Source organism: Tinamus guttatus, unplaced genomic scaffold, assembly GCF_059628265.1.
Source record: "Tinamus guttatus ecotype Peru unplaced genomic scaffold, ASM5962826v1 Tinamus_guttatus_pri_ptg000027l, whole genome shotgun sequence".
Lineage (NCBI taxonomy): Eukaryota > Metazoa > Chordata > Aves > Tinamiformes > Tinamidae > Tinamus > Tinamus guttatus.
The window spans coordinates 6,877,858-6,895,382 of record NW_028288561.1 but is presented as its reverse complement, the minus strand read 5'-3'; the positions used below and the strand labels follow the sequence as shown (position 1 = coordinate 6,895,382).

General features: G+C 46.3%; 1 protein-coding gene across 1 annotated transcript; it reads right to left on the bottom strand.

Annotated features, from left to right (window-relative positions):
• Positions 1 to 321: 321 nt before the first annotated feature.
• On the bottom strand, positions 322 to 15,539 carry LOC104572717 (DEP domain-containing mTOR-interacting protein). Its single transcript, XM_010219888.2, has 9 exons — positions 15,454 to 15,539; positions 9,196 to 9,374; positions 7,131 to 7,254; positions 6,011 to 6,189; positions 5,215 to 5,400; positions 4,342 to 4,482; positions 3,943 to 4,013; positions 1,670 to 1,774; positions 322 to 466 (listed from the first exon to the last, which is right to left on the bottom strand). The coding sequence occupies exons 1-9, from the start codon at positions 15,537 to 15,539 to the stop codon at positions 341 to 343; spliced, it is 1,197 nt and encodes a 398-aa protein (XP_010218190.2). The 3' UTR covers positions 322 to 340.
• Between the last annotated feature and the right edge of the window lie 1,986 nt (positions 15,540 to 17,525).

The following is a 17,525-nucleotide window of genomic DNA, read 5'->3' as shown; positions in this document are numbered from 1 at the left end:
GCAAACTTTCATACTTACCAGTTTGTGCTATCTGACTTGCTGCTTGGCTGGGGGAAAGAATCATTTGTGCTAAAGACTTGATTTCAGGATGTGCTCAACTCTCTCACTGGCATTGAAAAGAACTGTGAGAGTTTAGAGTCTCAAAAGCAGGTAGAGCCAAGTATCTCATCATCAACATCCAAGACTTGTCTATTAGAACGTTTTTATTTGAAAATATATTAGAACGCCTGGTTAATATTTCTGATTGAAAGGTCATGCCTGGTCCCTCCCCAAAAGTCCATCATTATTTTGAGAAGCATCCTGCTTTTCCAAACAGCGGTGGGACGAGAGACTCCTTCATTCATTCAATGGCTTCCATGACTTCCATGACCAGAGTTCGTGGTCCTGTCATGATGAGGCTGCTGATGGTCTGATAGTCCAAATGCAAAACATACATGCCATTCACAGAGAAAACAAACTGACACACCTGCAAGGAGACCAAGGGCTGGTTACCTTCGACTAGCGCGTCCAGGCAACTACTGCTCATGACTACCTAGAACCAGACTTTGCAAAGCAAGTGACTTGCTACAGAATTCTACAAACCAGAAAGCATTACTGCTCTATCGGTTATGCTAATAATCACTGTGCTACAATCACTGCTTCATAAAAAAGGACAAAAGGGATTTAAACAGTGAGCTAACAAAAAGCAAAAAGACTCATTTATGAGCACTGGGTGAATTCGCAGATGGAAATGAGGCATTGTATTAACACTTGGCAATTTGGTAGCAAATGAGATTAGTGAGGGAGAGTTGAACTGAGCTCCTGAGTAAATGAAACAAATTCACCCATCCCCTTGCAATCCTGCCTGAAGCAAACAAGGAGTCAAACTCTTCCTCTGAATAACCACATTTTTTAAAATATCCAAGTGATTTTATAGTTATATCAGCTTGCTGAAACGACTCCCCTAACTGCTAGGGTTTTTATAGTGGATCTGTGAAACTATATATTTCCTTCACTTGACTTTCCTTCACTCCTTCCTCCTAAAACTATATCTGCAGCTCAACACACAGCCCATATATGTTTGAATAGTTGGTCTAAAGTGATTTTCAAGACCTCAGTTCATTTCATCTGAGCTGGAAATCCTGGCAATTACTAGATGAATGAAATCAAGGGGAAATTATTAATCAAAATCACTCAGCTTTCCTGAATATAAAAAAGAAAAAGAAAGAAAGAACAGCTCTGCACAGAGCAATGTTGTTAATAGCAGACAAACACTGCAGGAGTGGTGAGAGCGAACGACTCATGGTAAAGCTCTGCTCCTTCCCTGCTTCACTTCAGCTCTAGTAACTGTATATAACTGAAGTGGGAGTTCCCTGCTTTTAGTACCTAAAACAGAATTTCAGCAGCTATAACGTTTGTCACAGGACAGTTTATTTTGGTCCCTTTAGCTGCCCAGACTCTGAACTGCCCGGCAGAAGCCCCAGCAGGGAAGCCACACGTAGCACACTGTGCCTGCAGGACAGCGTGTCTTTCACTCTGCCCCTCACAATGTCATCGAAGCTTCCTCTGACGCAATCAGATTTATCCCTGTTGCAGCTGGTGGGATTATCACAGAGGATGTTTTCAGCCCAAGAAGCTCAAGCAGAACGAATGTCCTCTCCCATGTTAAGTTACCGTGATGAAGAAGTACCTTCATCCCTGCAGCAGCAGCAGGTCCTCCTGGGTCCACCGCTTGGATGTGGCAAGGTCTTCCTCCTCGGACCACAAACCCCCAGCCCACAGCATCCCCCACAATCTACAAACAGAACAAAAGGGCTTTAAAAGCAAAGAAATTGGCTTTGTTTTCTTCACTGGAAGAGGTTCTGCTGTGCTGAAGCTAAGGCTACCTGATTAGCTTAAACACTTCCACAGGTGAATGTCCCACCTGCCCACCGAGCAATGACCTGCTACCCAATTCCAACCACAGTACCAGCATCCAGCTCTGGTGCTGGGAATTCTTCCCAAGATCTCCAAGATTGGTGGGAGAAAAAAAAAAGAATGGTTTAGCTCAAGGACCAGCAAAGCAGAAAAAAAGGGACCCTTTAGCAACAGCCAGTGTCACCCAACAGCTCCTTCTCAGCCTCTCAGGTGGAGGAGGACACCCTGGGGCATTAGTGAGCTCTCCATATCTGCACGTTATAAATCTCTGACAGTTCTCAGCATGGCAGCTGGGCACTAATTCCTCCTGGGAATCCTAGTTTCTAGGAGAGTTCTTCCAGCTTGCTCTCCTTTTATTCTGGTGGATGATTTTATTCTCATTCACCTGTGCCAGTGCAGTGTTTCAGAGAGCACCCTTGACAATAAAACAGCCCATTTTCTCTTGTCTCCTGCTCAACTGTGGGTAGAGATTAAGTTTTTGCTTTTACTTGTTGAGGTTGTGAAAGTTTTAAAATAGGCAGCAGCTGCAAATTGGGCATGTTGGGGGTCTTTCCCCTTCTGGATTAGTTATTTCTCTATCTGCAGGTATAGTCAATATTTCTCCTTGGCTTGTTCAGTGTCTTGCTACATTTGGGCAAAATACCCACTTTTATGAAACATTTAATCCTCCAGGTTTTCTCTGATACTACACTAGCATCATTTGAGAAAGTATGATGGAATATTCCCAGACTGTGTATCACATGAGATGCAAAATTACTTGCTATCTGTAAAGCTGCTTTCTGATTAACATGCCATGCCAGCAAGTACAGAATAACGAAGCACAGGCAACACGACATGAAATGCAGGACATGCACTAGGAACATGTGCAGAACATTTCCAGAGAACACACACAGAGTGTTTGCCTTTTTTCCTGGCACAGGACAGCATTTCCAGGATGGAAATATCCACTCTTTGAACTCTTCCCGCTCTGATCTCAGCTTGTCAGAGCGGTTTGCCGCGATACGTTGGCCATCTGATGTGACTTCAAGAGAAAAGAGACTCTCAAAGCACCCTGCGTATTACCCATATAAACAAATAAAAGCAACTGCACAGCTAAGCAGAAGGAAATGAGACGTGAAAAGCCCAGCCTGGCAGAGTTGAAGGGCAGGGCAAGAGCGTTCCGGAGGCGAAGGAATGGCATGTGCTCCGACCCGATCCACAGCCCTTCCCTTCTGTAACCTCCCTGGCAGCAAACCAGTAAGAGGAGACAGCCACCAGCCTTCCTGAACTGGCCGTACGGAATTCCCCCTCATGGAGCAGGATAGGAAAAGTCTGAGAAGTAGGGAGCATGGCAATTCTGGCTGAATAATCATTTACACAAAAATAAACAAGTGTGGTAGGATCTAGAGGGCAGCACTCGATAGCCCTGCTTGGATTGACTGCAGCTATCAGATTCTATATCTTTATTAATAATTAGAAGTATAAAAGCCCAAAACTAAGGTTTTTTGCAGCATCCTGAAGATTTTGCAGCATATTGCGGCTCTCAAATGCTCCCCTTTCACTTCTGTTCCCTACGACCATTTTCCTTCACAAACCCAGTGATGCCTGCCAATCTGGTGTGTAGCACAAAGCCAAAAATCCATAAAACAGTGCAGAAAGGTGACGCCTTTGTGACTGGGAGGATAAGGGATATCAAAGCCTCAGCTGCCACAAGACTTGACTGAATCTTCGGTTTGCCTAGAGCCCAGTGAAATATAAATGGGACTTTTCCTGCACAGGAAACATTCTCTTTCCTGATTCTACCTATCTCTGATATATATTAAATTAAAGCAGGGGCTGCAGGGAGTGAAAAACAGTTTCAGTCCAGGAATGTCTGCAGACATTGACCCACTGAAACGTGCCACGTTAGCTAAGTGTGATGATGTGACATGCAACCAAAGTGATGATGTGACATGCAACCAAAGTTTCAGCACACAGAGCTCACAGCAACAGACACGAAGCTAATAAAGAGTGGTCAGGGAGTCCGGGGCTGTTAGATTAGCAATCCTGCTCATAGTGATCACTTACAGTTAATGTTTTCTTGACGTAGGGGGCCCCAGGGGACAGGAGCTCTTCATTGGTGACTGGTCTCTTTAACACTAGAGAGGAAGGTGACAGATCCTATCAGAATCAAGGGTTTCATATAGTAAAGGGCTTATAGGAAGCATGGGCATTACCATAGGCTGAGGAACAGATGGCAAAGCCACCTACACTTACTGCACATAGAAATCTTTGAATTCAACTCTTTTTTTCCCCAAGATAATTACACAACTCTTCAAATCAAGCCCCAGGGGTGAGGCTGACCCTCCTCTCTTGCCCATTGGCGAGTAGCTGGTGGATAGGTTTGTTCTTAAGGCCTGAGCTAGACCATATCCTAGAGATGTAGATATATCCTGTGCAATAACAAGGCAATGCAGAAGCTCTGACCTGATTTGGGGTTGCACTCAGCCACGGGAGGGAAGACCAATGTAGGAGTAGCATTGAAGTAAGGGTTGGAGTTTCCAGCCAGGGAAGTGATGCTGCTCCTTCGAACTGCTGAGACAATTTTAATCTCCTTGTTGGGCTGGACTGAAAGAAGGAAAAAAAAAATTACCTAAGGAAGGAATAAACCAGCCTAAAATAAATTACTCCATCAGCCTGGATCTTATCTGAAGGGTAAACAGGCACTGAAGGTGGCAGTATAAAATAGTATAAAACTAGCCTTAAATAAGAGATTTCAGGGATAAAAAGCAATATAGTGTGGCATAGTGACAACTTAAATACAAAATTTCTGCCCTGTTTTTGAGGCTAAGGAAGCTTTGCACAAGAATTTCTTTTCTGTCCATGTAAATGGAAAGACATGCATCAGATTTTCTAGCTCTTAAAGTCCCACACACACCTAAATTTGGTCATGTTTAGTTTCTCCTCCTGCTTACTGGCATTCCCATGCCAGGCTCGTATTCCTGTCTCCTGACAGCCCACATGAGTCTATGGGAATTTGAGGTGTGTGGGATAACTGGATCAAGACCAAGAGATGAGTTAATGTCCTGGTTCAAAATAGAAACTCCCTGATCCCCCAGGAAAAGAAATAATTATTTATAACATAACAGGGAGCCTCTATTAGAAATAGTAATACTAGAGACATGAGACGTTATGGGACAGGCAGCTGGAGGAGAGACTGCAACTGCATCGGAATATCCACCACAAACCAGTGCTTGAGGTGGCTGGTTACTTCATGCTACACCTGGAAGGACACTCCAGGTTTTCCCTGGCCGGGACAGGCCTGTTGTTGCATCCTTCCACAAACACAGGCACAGTTACCGGAAAGGAAGCTCGTGTTGCCTTGGTCCGGGTTGAGCTTGCGGAGGCAGAAGGGACTGTCCGGGCTCTCGGACAGAGCACGGGAAGAGTTTTCATTGAGCAGCTCTGTGAGCCGGCGTCTCCGGCGGAAGTTGATCCAGAACTGATAGAGGATGTTACCGTCAAAGAAGTGATGCCTGTTGGACACTGTGAGAGAATAGAAGAGGGGAGAGTGGCTGAGAGTGTGCAGAAAATGTGTGGCAAATGCACTGAGGGGCCCAAATTAATTATTTTTAATACCTTTATGCTACATTTCAATTTTTGTAGTTGTTTGAGAATGCCAACCCAATGTCAATCCACAGGGAAGTTGGCAGCTCTGAAAAGTCTGCCTTGCTGCTCCACCTCCCAGAAGCTCCTCAACCTGTCCCACTCCCAAGGCGGTCAGAAGACCTGATGCCTTTTGAATGGAAAGTTCAATTCCGGCAGAGTGTTATGATCTCCAGCACCGCAGAGCTGAACATCACATCCTCACAAACAGCCTTCAAAACCCAGGAGAGGATCCCAGGCCTCTGGTCCAAGGCTTTGAAGAACTGCAGAAAAATAACTGGACTCTCATGTCAAAGCCTTTGTGGGTGATGCCAGACTGCTCTGGTTTCAAAGGTCACGAACTCAAAGCATAGAACTAAATGGACCCATTGCCCATCTCCAAGTGGGCACTCGACCAGCACTTGTTGCATGACATGAATGGGGATTTGTTCCTAGCACAGCCCTGATAACCGCTCTCGTCTTCTCTCCCTCTGCCTGAGCCTCCACTCACCGTGCTGGACGATCCCATGCTCCAGCAGGGCCCGGCCCAGCTCCACCGCTTCCTTTCGGCTCGCTGCTTCTCCTTCCTGAACGAGCCAGTCAACCATTTCGGAGCCCAGGAAGGTCCTCTGGTACTTCACAGAGTTCTCCTCTCGCACCTTCAGAATTGGATCTTCAACACTGATCAGCCTGGCACAGAGGTGGAACACGGCTCCGGTGACCCTTCGCAGCCCTGCCTGCCTGCACGGGGAGCTCAGCAGGAGCTGAAGCCAGCCAGAACAAGGCCAAAAGAAGCAGGCAAACTATTCCAGATAAAAGATTCTTGTCTAGAGTCAGAGGGAAGGGAGAGGGCAATGCACAGATGCAAGTTTCGATGCGAATCCGATTGCTTTGTATGTCTTTATCACAAGGAGGAAGCAGTGTCAGGAAAATCAGCTCAGCTGGACTGCAGGGGAAAGGCAAATAAGCAACAAAAACCCACGTCCAAATGCCAGATAATCCAAATTGATGTAGAAGATGCAGTTCAGTAAAGACAAGCGCACTCTTTGCTGGATATGTGCAAGCTAAATCCAGTGCATCCACGAGAGGGTGCAGCGACTTCAGCCATGAGAAGAGCCAGATGCTTTTCTCCACTGTCCAATTTCCTCTGCCACAGCTGGACAAAAGCAAAGCACAACAGACACACTCGTGCCAGAGAGGCCAGGAGACAGCAGAAATCCCCCATCTGTTGCATGAAGAAGGAGTTCTCCCTCAGGGCTAATCTGTGAATCTGACTTTCAATGTGTTTAAGAATCAAGAAAATATTAAGAGGCTGTTAAAGGAGACAGATGCAGAGAGAGCGCTAAGGCTGAACCCAGAAGAAGGAAAGGACTTATTAGGTGTCTGTGAGGGGGATTTGAATTTGGAAACAGAATTGATCAAAAAGCAAAACATTTCTCAGGAAGCACCTAGACAGGTTGGAATTTTTCAAGAAACAGCGGATCCTGATGCTACAGCAGGAGGTGCAAAACCAGAGGAAGAGAAAGGCTGGCTGGAGCGGTGATTCCCAGGGCAAAGCATCAGCAGAACCAGCAGGCTGCGTTTCCAAAGCCCCAGCTAAGAGTTACTTCGCAGGGAAAGGACTCACTTACTTCTCATAAAGACTCTGCCCTCTCATGAACACCTTCACATCCTTGCTGAGAGGGAAGGTGCCGTCATCCTTGCGGAAACGATACAAGAGTTTGGCATCCTTGTAGTCCGAGTGCTCGTCGCAAACTGAAAGGAGGAGTTCGGAGAAGGCACTTCAGTGCTGTAGCATGCAGGCAACACGGGCTGGATGTCAACAGAGAACAGAGCCAACACAGCACAAACTCAGCAGTTTTAGGTATCTCTAGGCTATGAGGTATGGAGGGTAATGTGCGATGTTCTTCTCTAGGCCTTCTCTTCAAAACGAAAAACCTCATTTTCACATTTCTCTTGGGAATGACTTACAGGACTGAGCCCATGGAAAGCCAAACCATTTTTCGTATTTGAAGACCAATCTGAACGTGTTTTCAGCATGTCATAGAATAACAGCTCACGCCATCAGGCCATTAAGATGCAGCACAGACAATGATCTTCAGGAGCTAATTATTGCTTCTAGATTCCAATGAAGAAGAGTGCAAACAGTTTAGAGAGCCAATTGCAAAGCACTTAGCACAGTGCTCTGGTTAGCAAACAGGCCTGTTACCATAGAACTAATGAAAATTAATGGTCATAAGGCGAGTTAGAAAGTCAGCTTTCGTGTTCTGCAAGGAATTATCACAAGAAACAGGATGGATATGTCCGTGATAAGCAATCAAAGCAGCACTGGTGCTCAGTGCTGCATATGTTTAATCTACTAAGGGATTTATTTGAACCTGACAGCCTGGCTGTGAAGAAATCACTTGGAAGATGGAAAAATAATCAGTTTTAAGTGTTAATGGTTAACCAAGAACTAACTGCTTCAGCTTTATTCTTCTGCGATAGAGCACAGCAGCAGGGCTTATTTTTATTCAAGGCACCTTAATGTGAAGGGCATTAATCTCATCAAGTAGCAGACAGCAACTGGGAATGTTTGCATTGCAGTGGGCAAAGACTATTTCTGGACTCAGTAGAAGAGGGAGGAAGATCAGGTTGAATTTCATGAGCATTATCTCCTTTTATCTCCTCTGTTTCATCCTCTTGTAATAAACTACCAAACAGCAAACTAACCCCCACGTTACCCCAGCTCTTGTCCTGAAGACTTGGAAGCAAGTTTGCAGGGGAGCTCAGCCAAGGGGTAAAGCAGGTTTCCTCTCTGAGCTCAGCCACTCCTGCTCACAAACTCACTGTTTTCTTTTCTTAGTAAAAATGTTTTGGGCAGAAAGCCCCGATATATCCACAAAAACTCTTGATTAAGATAAAAATGAAAGAAAATCTTCACTGAAAACTGAAAACCTTCCCATTTAAGAACCGTTGCTCTTGCTTGTCAAAGTGGGAGATGTGTTGTCAAAGGCAGGAAAGGTCAAGGTAGGGAAACAGCCCAGACTTGGCTGAACATCTGGTCTTGTCAGCAAAACTTTGGGGGGATATGGATGATTACTGCACAACAAACTGTCCTTTCTCCATACCAGCATCACACAGGAACCAAGAGAACAGGAAGACTTCAGCAGTGACTATCTGAATCTGACCAAAGCCTTTAAAATGGCATCACATGCATTTAATTTCCAAGGAAGACATTCCTGCAGGATTGCTTTGGCCACAAGTTTACAGGGATTGGATTACCTTCTGCACTGACTAGCATGGACTCCCCATCCCTAGTTCTCCCACCCAACCATATGCTGGCAAACCGAGGAACACTGTGCTTGCATGGCAGAAATGAACTTTGGTGCATACATGAAGTATCCACTAACATTCAGCTTCCATTTCTGCATGATACAAATGTGAGCACTTGAAATGTCTTTTTACCAGTACATAGCCCTAGTGTTTTCTGTGTGGCATGTCTTCCAAAGCAGTACAACTTAACAGAGGTGCAATTCTGTGCAGTCTTGTATTTGCCTGCAATCTTCGAGTTCCTCTGGGAGCACTCACCCATGGGAAGGTCATAAAAAGGGACTTAACTGCTCCCATTTCCTGGTCTGACTGATAAACACTGTGACCAGATACTTGCATGTTGTCTCTGGGGAGGCTTAAAGGGCAGCTAAGAAACCCACAAACCGTGATGGATGATGTAGTGGTCCATCAGCTTCTGCATGAGGCGGATGCCCGTCTCTCTGTCAGGTGCTTCTTTGTGGTCAATCAGCCAGTCCGTGAGCTCCTTGGCCACAAAGCAGTTCGGGTAGGTCCGAAGGTGGTAGCGTCTGTCCTTGATGAGCTTCCCATCGTGGAGGCGAAGCCTGGAGTGAGAGAACACCATTGAACATGGCTGCTGTTACAAGGACATCAGTCTAATAGCTTGTTATCTACCCAGCCTGCAGAAACCACTGATGTTTTGGGTCTTCTGGCAAGTGCATAGCAACTAATAAGCTTAATTAAACCTTTCTCCTTTGCAAGATTTCATTGGTCAATCCTAAGAAGAATTCTCTCCTCAACATCCCCTTCTCTCCTACAATCACCACATTGTAATTACCTACAGCCAGCTTAGCTTGAACCTTACATGCCTTTCTGTTCTAAACAAGCCTCTCTCAACCACATCAGCAAACTGAAGCTTGTGAAGAAGGACCAAAAAAGTAGAAAAAAGAGTAGCGCGTGTTCTTGGCACAGCTCTGTACGTCGCTTTCTTCTCCCCATAACTACGTGAGCAAGACCAGCAGGACAGAAGCTGAAGTCCTAGTCACGGCTCAGGGTGGGTGCTCTAACAGGAGCATTCGAGGCTCCTGTGTGCAGCTAACGAAGATGAGGGTCAGGCTAATTGCACGCACTGCTGCGTGCCAATGCACAGCAAACAGCACCAGGCTAGTGCTGCTCACGTGCACTAGTCCTGGTCAGCAAACGCTCCAAGAAAGCCCGGCCTTCAATCCTCCTGGTAGTCCCAACGTGTTCTAGTTCACACTGGGAGTGACTGGGATGGAATTTACCAGGACTTACCTGCAAGAGCCCTGCAAGCCCCGGTGTGAGGCCACCGCCAAGCAGAGGTCACACAGGTGAGCAGGGCTTTTACTTCTATAAGGACAAGCAAGACACAAAGCACAGACATCCTATGGATTCAAGCTATATCTAACCAAATATGGGTTGAGATGCAACTAGAAGCCAAACTTTTGCCCTGTGGTTATTACTGTTTTGAAAATACTAACCCTGCAAAATGCCCAGTGCATGCAGCAGATTCAGAGCAGAGATGTTTAATTAATATCTTCTCCCTAACTCCAGCTTTTTCCCACATTTCAAATTATTCATTCTGATTCACAGTTTTGCCTTAGGCCAGTATATTTTACAGATGCATTAATCACTAGATCATTTCTTTACTTAATGCTTCAAGTTCTGTAGTTCTTTCAAGTATTTTTTGAAGAAATTATCGGTACTTCACATCATACGTGATGTTCTGCTGGAGAATGCTTTCAGGAACCATACAAGAATTCCTAAATATCCAGGAATCTAACAGATAACAACAGCATACTCTACATTATAGGATTAATGGATACTAGGTCTTCAAGATATGACCCCTGGCTCGGTGGAGAAGATTTACCCATTGATTGTTGCAATTAGTGTTCTGGCTGCTACAACCATAATGGATTTCTTAACAGAAATTTTCAGGGACACATATATTCATGTGAAAATGTTGCTGTTTTGCCCTTACAATTAGTGCAGCAGGCACCAGAGGATACACAACTCGGTGACCCTGTGTCCTTGTTCATTTTCCTCCTCTTTACTATTTCCTGTCAACTAAGAGGAGACATAAATTTTGTCCTTCGTGCACAGAAGGACACAACCCCAATCGTGTCTTTGAGCAGCTCAGCTGACTCCCTATAAACCAGTCAAAAGAATATGTTGGAAAAACAAAACTAATGCAACTGGCTGGCTTATAATCATGCTTCCAGATAAAAATTGTTAGGGAAGGGCATGTAACACAATATTATGACTTTTCTAAATGCCAAAAATTTCCTCGTATACATTTTACTTCTTCGAAAGGAAAAATAAAGAAAACAGAACAATACGAGGATCAAATGCTTGCTGGAACATGAGAATCGAGTGCTATGAAATACTGCTCATTTGCGGTCAGCGTGCTGCTTTCACATGCATTTGCTGCGGATAGGCTGCACTGGGTAACCAAATTGTTTCTTTGCCAAGGTCGCTAAAAAGGCATCATTACTCATTCTGTGTAACCTTGTTGAAAGGCAGATCTGCAGCAGTGAAAATAGAAAAAAAACTCATGGGATTCAAGCATGCAAGTCACTTCAGTTGTTACAAATGTGACATAGAACTCATCAAGAATTGGAAGATTGATTTTCTACTACTGATCTGAGCTGTTGCCTCTCTCATACTTTTTTTTTTTTCCTGTTTTCTGTGCCCTCTCCCTTGTTTTTATTTCCTCCTATTTAAATGAAATCCCAAATGCTATTTAAATGCTATCCCAAATGCTTCACACAGCATCACTGGGAGGCTTGTTGCGTTGACCCAGCTTGGTGGAGGCAGAAGCATCTGCTCTAAGATCTCCAATTTCTGGAGAAGATGCCAGAGAAAGGGAATGTTCCTGGGCAGAAAGTACTATAATTCTCTGCGCTCTCAAGCATTTGAGTCTTGCTCATGCTGTAGTTATTGAACAGTCGGAGCAAGACCTAGAGCTGCAGTCACCATGCACAAAGTGTCTGCATGATGCCAAATGCCTCCAAGGGAGCTGCTGGAAAAAGCTCCTCTGAGCATCCCTGCACCTCCTACCACGTCCACAGACCTTGAGCATCTCAAATGCCAGCGTGGATCCTTCAAGGCTACTAACTCCAGCCCACATTTCCACAGCAATCAAATACAAGCGAATGGCTTCGAAAAGATATTTCACAGCATTAGCCCTTAATTTGAAGGTCTCAATTTGAGTACTCAAATACATCATTCATTATCTTTGAACATTTTGTACAGTACTTGAACTCATAACTGTTTTCTTCATAGAAGAAATTCCTCCTTCCTCTTATTTCTTTGACTGAGATATAGGTTTACTGAGCATATTTTACATCTAAGAATGATTAACGCTTTTAATGCAGCTGTTAAAGACATGCTGGTTCACTTGACCATGAAAAATACCAGGGAGATGGACTGCACAAGGACTCATCTGTACCCAGAGAAACTCAGATAACAATAGTGTGAATTTAAAGCCCAGCCGCTGATCCCAAATGGCGCCGTGCAGATAAGCCATTCGTCGCAACGTGACTAATTGGACTCTCCTAAAAAGGCCGCCGAGGAGCCCAGTTCCTGCTGCACACACACAACGCCCAGGTGAGATTTCCACACAAGAGCACAGGCCAGGAGCAAAAAAAAGTCACAGCAGGAGATGTGAGCAATGGGAGTCCTGCACAGCAGCTCTGCTCTGCACTATACCAAGAAATTAGAGGAAATCTTAATCTTTAGGATGAGTAGAGACTCAAGTTCCCCTTTGTGGACTAGAAAGCAGCATCACTGTGGGGGTTGAGAGGCTCCCAATATCCCCTTGATTTTTTTAGGATTGGTTTTGTTCCTGGCCATCCCCACAAACCTTTCCCTCACCCCTCACTTGTGCAGCTACTTCTGGCTCAGAAATCTGTCCTGACACGGACCAGACTCATCCCTCTGGCCAAACCAAACTGAAAGGGATCTGCAAACTTCCTTGGAAGCCAAAGAATCATGAAGATGGAGCAAAGGTCTGTTTGGTTAAATACAATGCAGGGAGGAGGCAGGGCAGGATGTGGAGAGTAGGGAAAACAAATGTTTGAGATTTTATATAGATCCAGCAGCATTATTTGCTGATGGAGGCTTGCAGGACTGACGTATGAAAAGCCAGGCAGGCTGCAGCTGCCCGGGTGCCTGCAAAGCTCCTTCACACATTGCTTATCTGGAGGGAAGCTGCTGAGCACAGTGCAGACGTTTAGTCCTGCTTTCCTCTACTACAGCCTGAGGGAAGGTCTTCCAGGCTCCCTGCCTCAGTTTCCCCATCCCAACCTACCTGAAACCCAGGGAAGTTTGATATCACCCGTGAAACATCTCTGCAGCACTGTGAGCACTGGATACCTCGAGGACCTTCACTGTATTCGCATCCGTCACCCACAAAATGCAGCAGGAGAAAAGGGCAGTTGTGCTGGGCGAAATCCCTGCTGCTCCCTAGACAAAGGGCTCCGGGAGCAGCCGGGCGAGCGCGATCCCGGCCGCCCCGGGGCGGAACGGGGCTGCTCTGCACGGCCAGGTGTTTGCAGAGCAGCAGGTGCCTCGCGGGGCCGTTGTTTTTAGCGCACACAAACCTCTCCGGCGAGAGCTCTCAGCGCGGCTCCACGTTCCTCAGCGTGGCTTGTGCTCCCCTTCTACTGCCGCCTTCTACCACGTTGCCCAGGAAATCGTTTGCACCAAACCGAGCTCGTTATAACACGAGAAATGGAAGAGGACCAAGTAGTCCAGGCTGCACTCTCACTGCAACGAGTTCACTGTGAGAGATTTTGTGAGCTCCCTAAATCAGACAAGGATATTTCAAGGCACTCCAGAAATGAGTGCGTCAAAAAGTATGCCTGTTTCTTTCAAGTTCTCTCCGAGATCACCCCAGTCATTTTAACTGAAAGATACTCCCTTCCTGTACAAATCTTGTCTTTCTTGAGGATTTTACCATCCTTTTTAATAATTCAAGGGACATTCAGGTTGGCAGTGAGGAGTGAAGTTTCCAGACAAATACTGGCAGGAAAATAGTGAGCTGTAGTATCAACTGTCGAAAGAGAATAATCTTTGTATTGTGTCTTTCCCTCTCTTCTAGGAACTAGAGCATTGTGTCGTATGGGAGAATAGTTCTGTTCAAAGACATTTATCATATCCCTTTCTCCTCTTTACAGACACAACTACCAGACCAACAAGCGATCTGATATCCTGGCGTCCTGTAAAAAGTACCAGGAAGCCACACCGTTCCCCTTGAATGGATCTGATTGCAGTTTTAACATATGGGCTGAAAGTTTTCTTATCTCTCCGACTACCTGACCCCTCTCCCTTAGCGCTGACTATAAGACCCTTTTCAAATTGCAGTCACTCGGGATGGGCAAAACACCAGAAAAAAGCAAACAGGAATAAGCTCCCTCTGCCCATGGGATGGAAAAAGTAAAAACTTTACCCCTCTTGCACTGAGTTACTGAAATGAAGCACCTCAATTTTAGATCAACAGCTGCTTTTCCCTACAAGAAAATTAAGCGCATTTGCTAAACCTAGCTTATATTTGAGCTGCAAGTCTTGCAAAAGCAGAAAGGTTTGATGCAGTTCTCCATCCCCCAACAGCAGTGCTCCCTGTTGCCACCTAAGGAAAGTATTTAATATACGGAGCTGGACAGCAGTACTGGGGAAAGATAAGACTGAAAATGCAGCTGATCATCAGCACCTATTTAAAATCTTTGGGCATGGGCTGTGTTTGCAGGATGGATCCCTAATCCTTATTTGGAAGTTATAAATCCTTAATATGATACAAATAAAGGTGAGGCTAATGCGGCTCACGGAGGATGGACAACATAAATACAAAAGGCTTATTTTACAAAACTTGCACTAGCAAACTTGGTTCTGGGTTAAGTTGTTCAAAGATACATTTCCTAGTTTCTACCTGCATTTTAAAATGAAGTGGAAATGGCCCAGATGCAAAGAAGTAATCTCTGCCTAAGAGCTAGAAAAGCCTAAAGTCACACACTTTGAAGCAGTTTTGTTTGTCCAGCCCCAGATCCACAAGGCAAATGTTTTCTCAGTCCCATAGGTTTTCTTGCATAGCAGAACACATTTTCATTGAAAAAAATCTCCAAAGTTGCTCAAGAACTGTGACAACAAAAAAGTAAATTTTCCAAAGTGACTCTCGAAATGGAGGACCCTATGCTTTGCTGTGCAAAACTGTCCAGGAGGGTGGCAGCCAGGGGACAGCCCCTGGAATCTCCTTTGGAAGTCCAACCACGGACCAAAGCTGCTTCCCGACAGCCCTGCTCACAGGCAGCTGAGGACCAGGGAACTCACCACAGCTGCTCAGTGTCACCACGTCCAGCTCCAAGCTTGAGGGAAGATGCAAAAGGAGCAGAAAACCTGTTTCCATCTAAAAACATCTGTTACCGGAGATACCTGGGGGTGCTGGGCAGGAGAGACCCGGTTGTGCTGCCAGGAGGTGACAAGGGAAAAGACCTGGTCCCCCTCTGTTTAGGTGAGACAATCAGCTGGCAAAGAGGAGATGCTTCCACCTGGGCAGAAGTATTCCAATACTTGGTGCCTGCAGGCAGCAGTTCCAAGGAGCCACCGTGCACATCCCCCTGCCCCAGCGCTGAGGGAAGGACCCACACGGCTCCCCCGGCCTCCTACCTCAGCTGCTCCCCAGCGATCATCACCTCCGCCCGGTGGTGCCTCTCCGTGGCCTTCTTCTTCAGGCTGTTGCTCAGGCTCTCCATGTCAGCCCGGAGGTGGCAGGGAGCTGGCAGGGCCGGCCCACACCGCGGGTGCCGGTGGCGGAGAGGCCGCGCGCTCCCTCCGCCCGCCTGGCAAGGTGCAGGGTGGCAGGGAGAAGTTGCTGCCAATTCAGTGGGAATTGTTCCCGCTCCCGCCTCTCCTTCCCTCCCTGGCCTCCGGAGGAGGAGCCTGCTGCAATCCGATCCCGGGATCCTGGTTCCTCACAGGCGCTTCTCCAGCACGGCCTGTGTGGAGAGCCGGGGACTCCCACCCAGGGCAGGGAGAGCTGCCACCACCCGCCGTCTCCCGCTGTTTCCACAGGCCAGAGGTGGTTCCCTGCGTGCAAACCAGTTGTGACTCCAACAAGCCTTGTGGAAACACGGGTTGGAGGTTGGGTGGTTTGATCAGTGACAAGAGGGACAAAGCCAACAAGTACCCCCTTCTCGTGCTGATACTTTCCACAAAAGTTTCCAAAGACCCTTTTCTCACACAATGTCTTGGCGCAGAGGGTTGGTCCTACTACTTCCCTAAGGGCCCCTGGAATGGGCTGCATCTAACACCACGGCCGATACTTGCTAAAAGATGGGCACAGGACAGTGTGGGCCCTTTCTCATTGTAGGAACCCTCCCAGAAGTCAGAAGAGGAGCACGAGTTGTAGGAGAGAAGAATGTGGAATCAACCTCCATCCCCCTGCCTGCCTGACAAGAGCCCCTTTCTCTCCAAAAATCCCTAATCCTCGTGAAATCACCTGTGTTTGTACTGAAGAAGCCACTGCAGTATGGCCAGAGCTGCAGATCAGCAGCTCCTTCTCCGCATAAAGACAGAAACTCTCCAGTCAGAGCAGCAATCAAAATCCATTGAGGCTCCTGCACTCAAATCAACCAGTATCACCAAAATCACAGAATCCCACAGCAGAAGCAAATGTTTTGCAGCTGGGGAAAATTTGAAGCACAAACACAGTCCCCAGCAGTTTGGCAAGCTGCTTGAGCCAAGTCACAGTTCTGTGCACAGGGAGGCATCCCAGAGACCCAGCATAACCAGAACGAAGTCACAGAACTCCCCACTTACCAACAGATGCTCCGAAGGGTCTGGAGGCCAAGGACAGCTTCCACCACATCAACCAGGTCTCCTGCTTTAGCTGTTGGCAGGTCTGTGGTTTTCCACTATCTAGTCCTGCAGTAAACTCAGCAGCCCAGCTTTAGTCCTTCCTCTCAGTCCTAAGCCCTTCAAATTACCTAAGCCTAGAGTCTGAACTTAATGAACTTCACATTGACCTAGCAAGTACACATACAATAAAATAATGCAATTACTCAAATATTGATTAGCCGTTTTCTTCATTTGCACTTTTCATTAATCATCCAACTTCTTCAGTCTCATGAAATCCACAGGAGTTGCCATCGGGACCTAAAGTGCAAGAGCTGCCACTGAAGCACCCGGGACTCCCCTGCTCTTTGCCTGGGTGATGCCACCAGCTCTGACCATTAAAGTCCCCCTCCAGGCACCAATACCCACCTCAGTTCCCCCCATTAGCCACTTCTGTCACCCAAGACGTGTTTTGTGCAGGCCAGCTGACCTGGAAGGGACAGCATTCGGCTGGGAAACAGGAAAGGGAACTGGGATGTGGAGCTGGTTACTAATAACTATTGCTGTCATTGGATGTGTATGTAATTATATAGCTGTTTGTTAAATGCAGAGTGAAAAAAAAAACAGGCTAGTGAAGAGTACCAAAACCCAGAGACGCAAAAGAGGGAAGAAAACTCTAATAAAAGGCAACAGGGAGAAGATGGGTTGACAGAAGAGAAGAAAATCTTAGAAATCAGAAAATCTCATGCTGAGAAAGCTCTTTACTTCAATTAGAACCCTAATAGAGCAGCATTAGGCTAGATGTTGTGGTTAATCAGATCGGCTTTAGCAGCAGTTCATCAGCCAGGAGCTAATTAGCCACCATCCCATATCTGATGACTGATGAACACGGAAAAGAGGAGTAT

What these genes read in the sequence shown, in the direction of transcription:
- LOC104572717 (XM_010219888.2), bottom strand. Translation starts at nt 15,539, where the DNA reads ATGGAGAGCCTGAGCAACAGCCTGAAGAAGAAGGCCACGGAGAGGCAC. An exon ending in CAACACGAGCTTCCTTTCCG is followed by an intron (nt 4,483 to 5,214) that starts GTAACTGTGCCT and finishes TCCTTCTTTCAG; the next exon opens with TCCAGCCCAACAAGGAGATT. An exon ending in TGAGTGCAACCCCAAATCAG is followed by an intron (nt 4,014 to 4,341) that starts GTCAGAGCTTCT and finishes CTTCCTCTCTAG; the next exon opens with TGTTAAAGAGACCAGTCACC.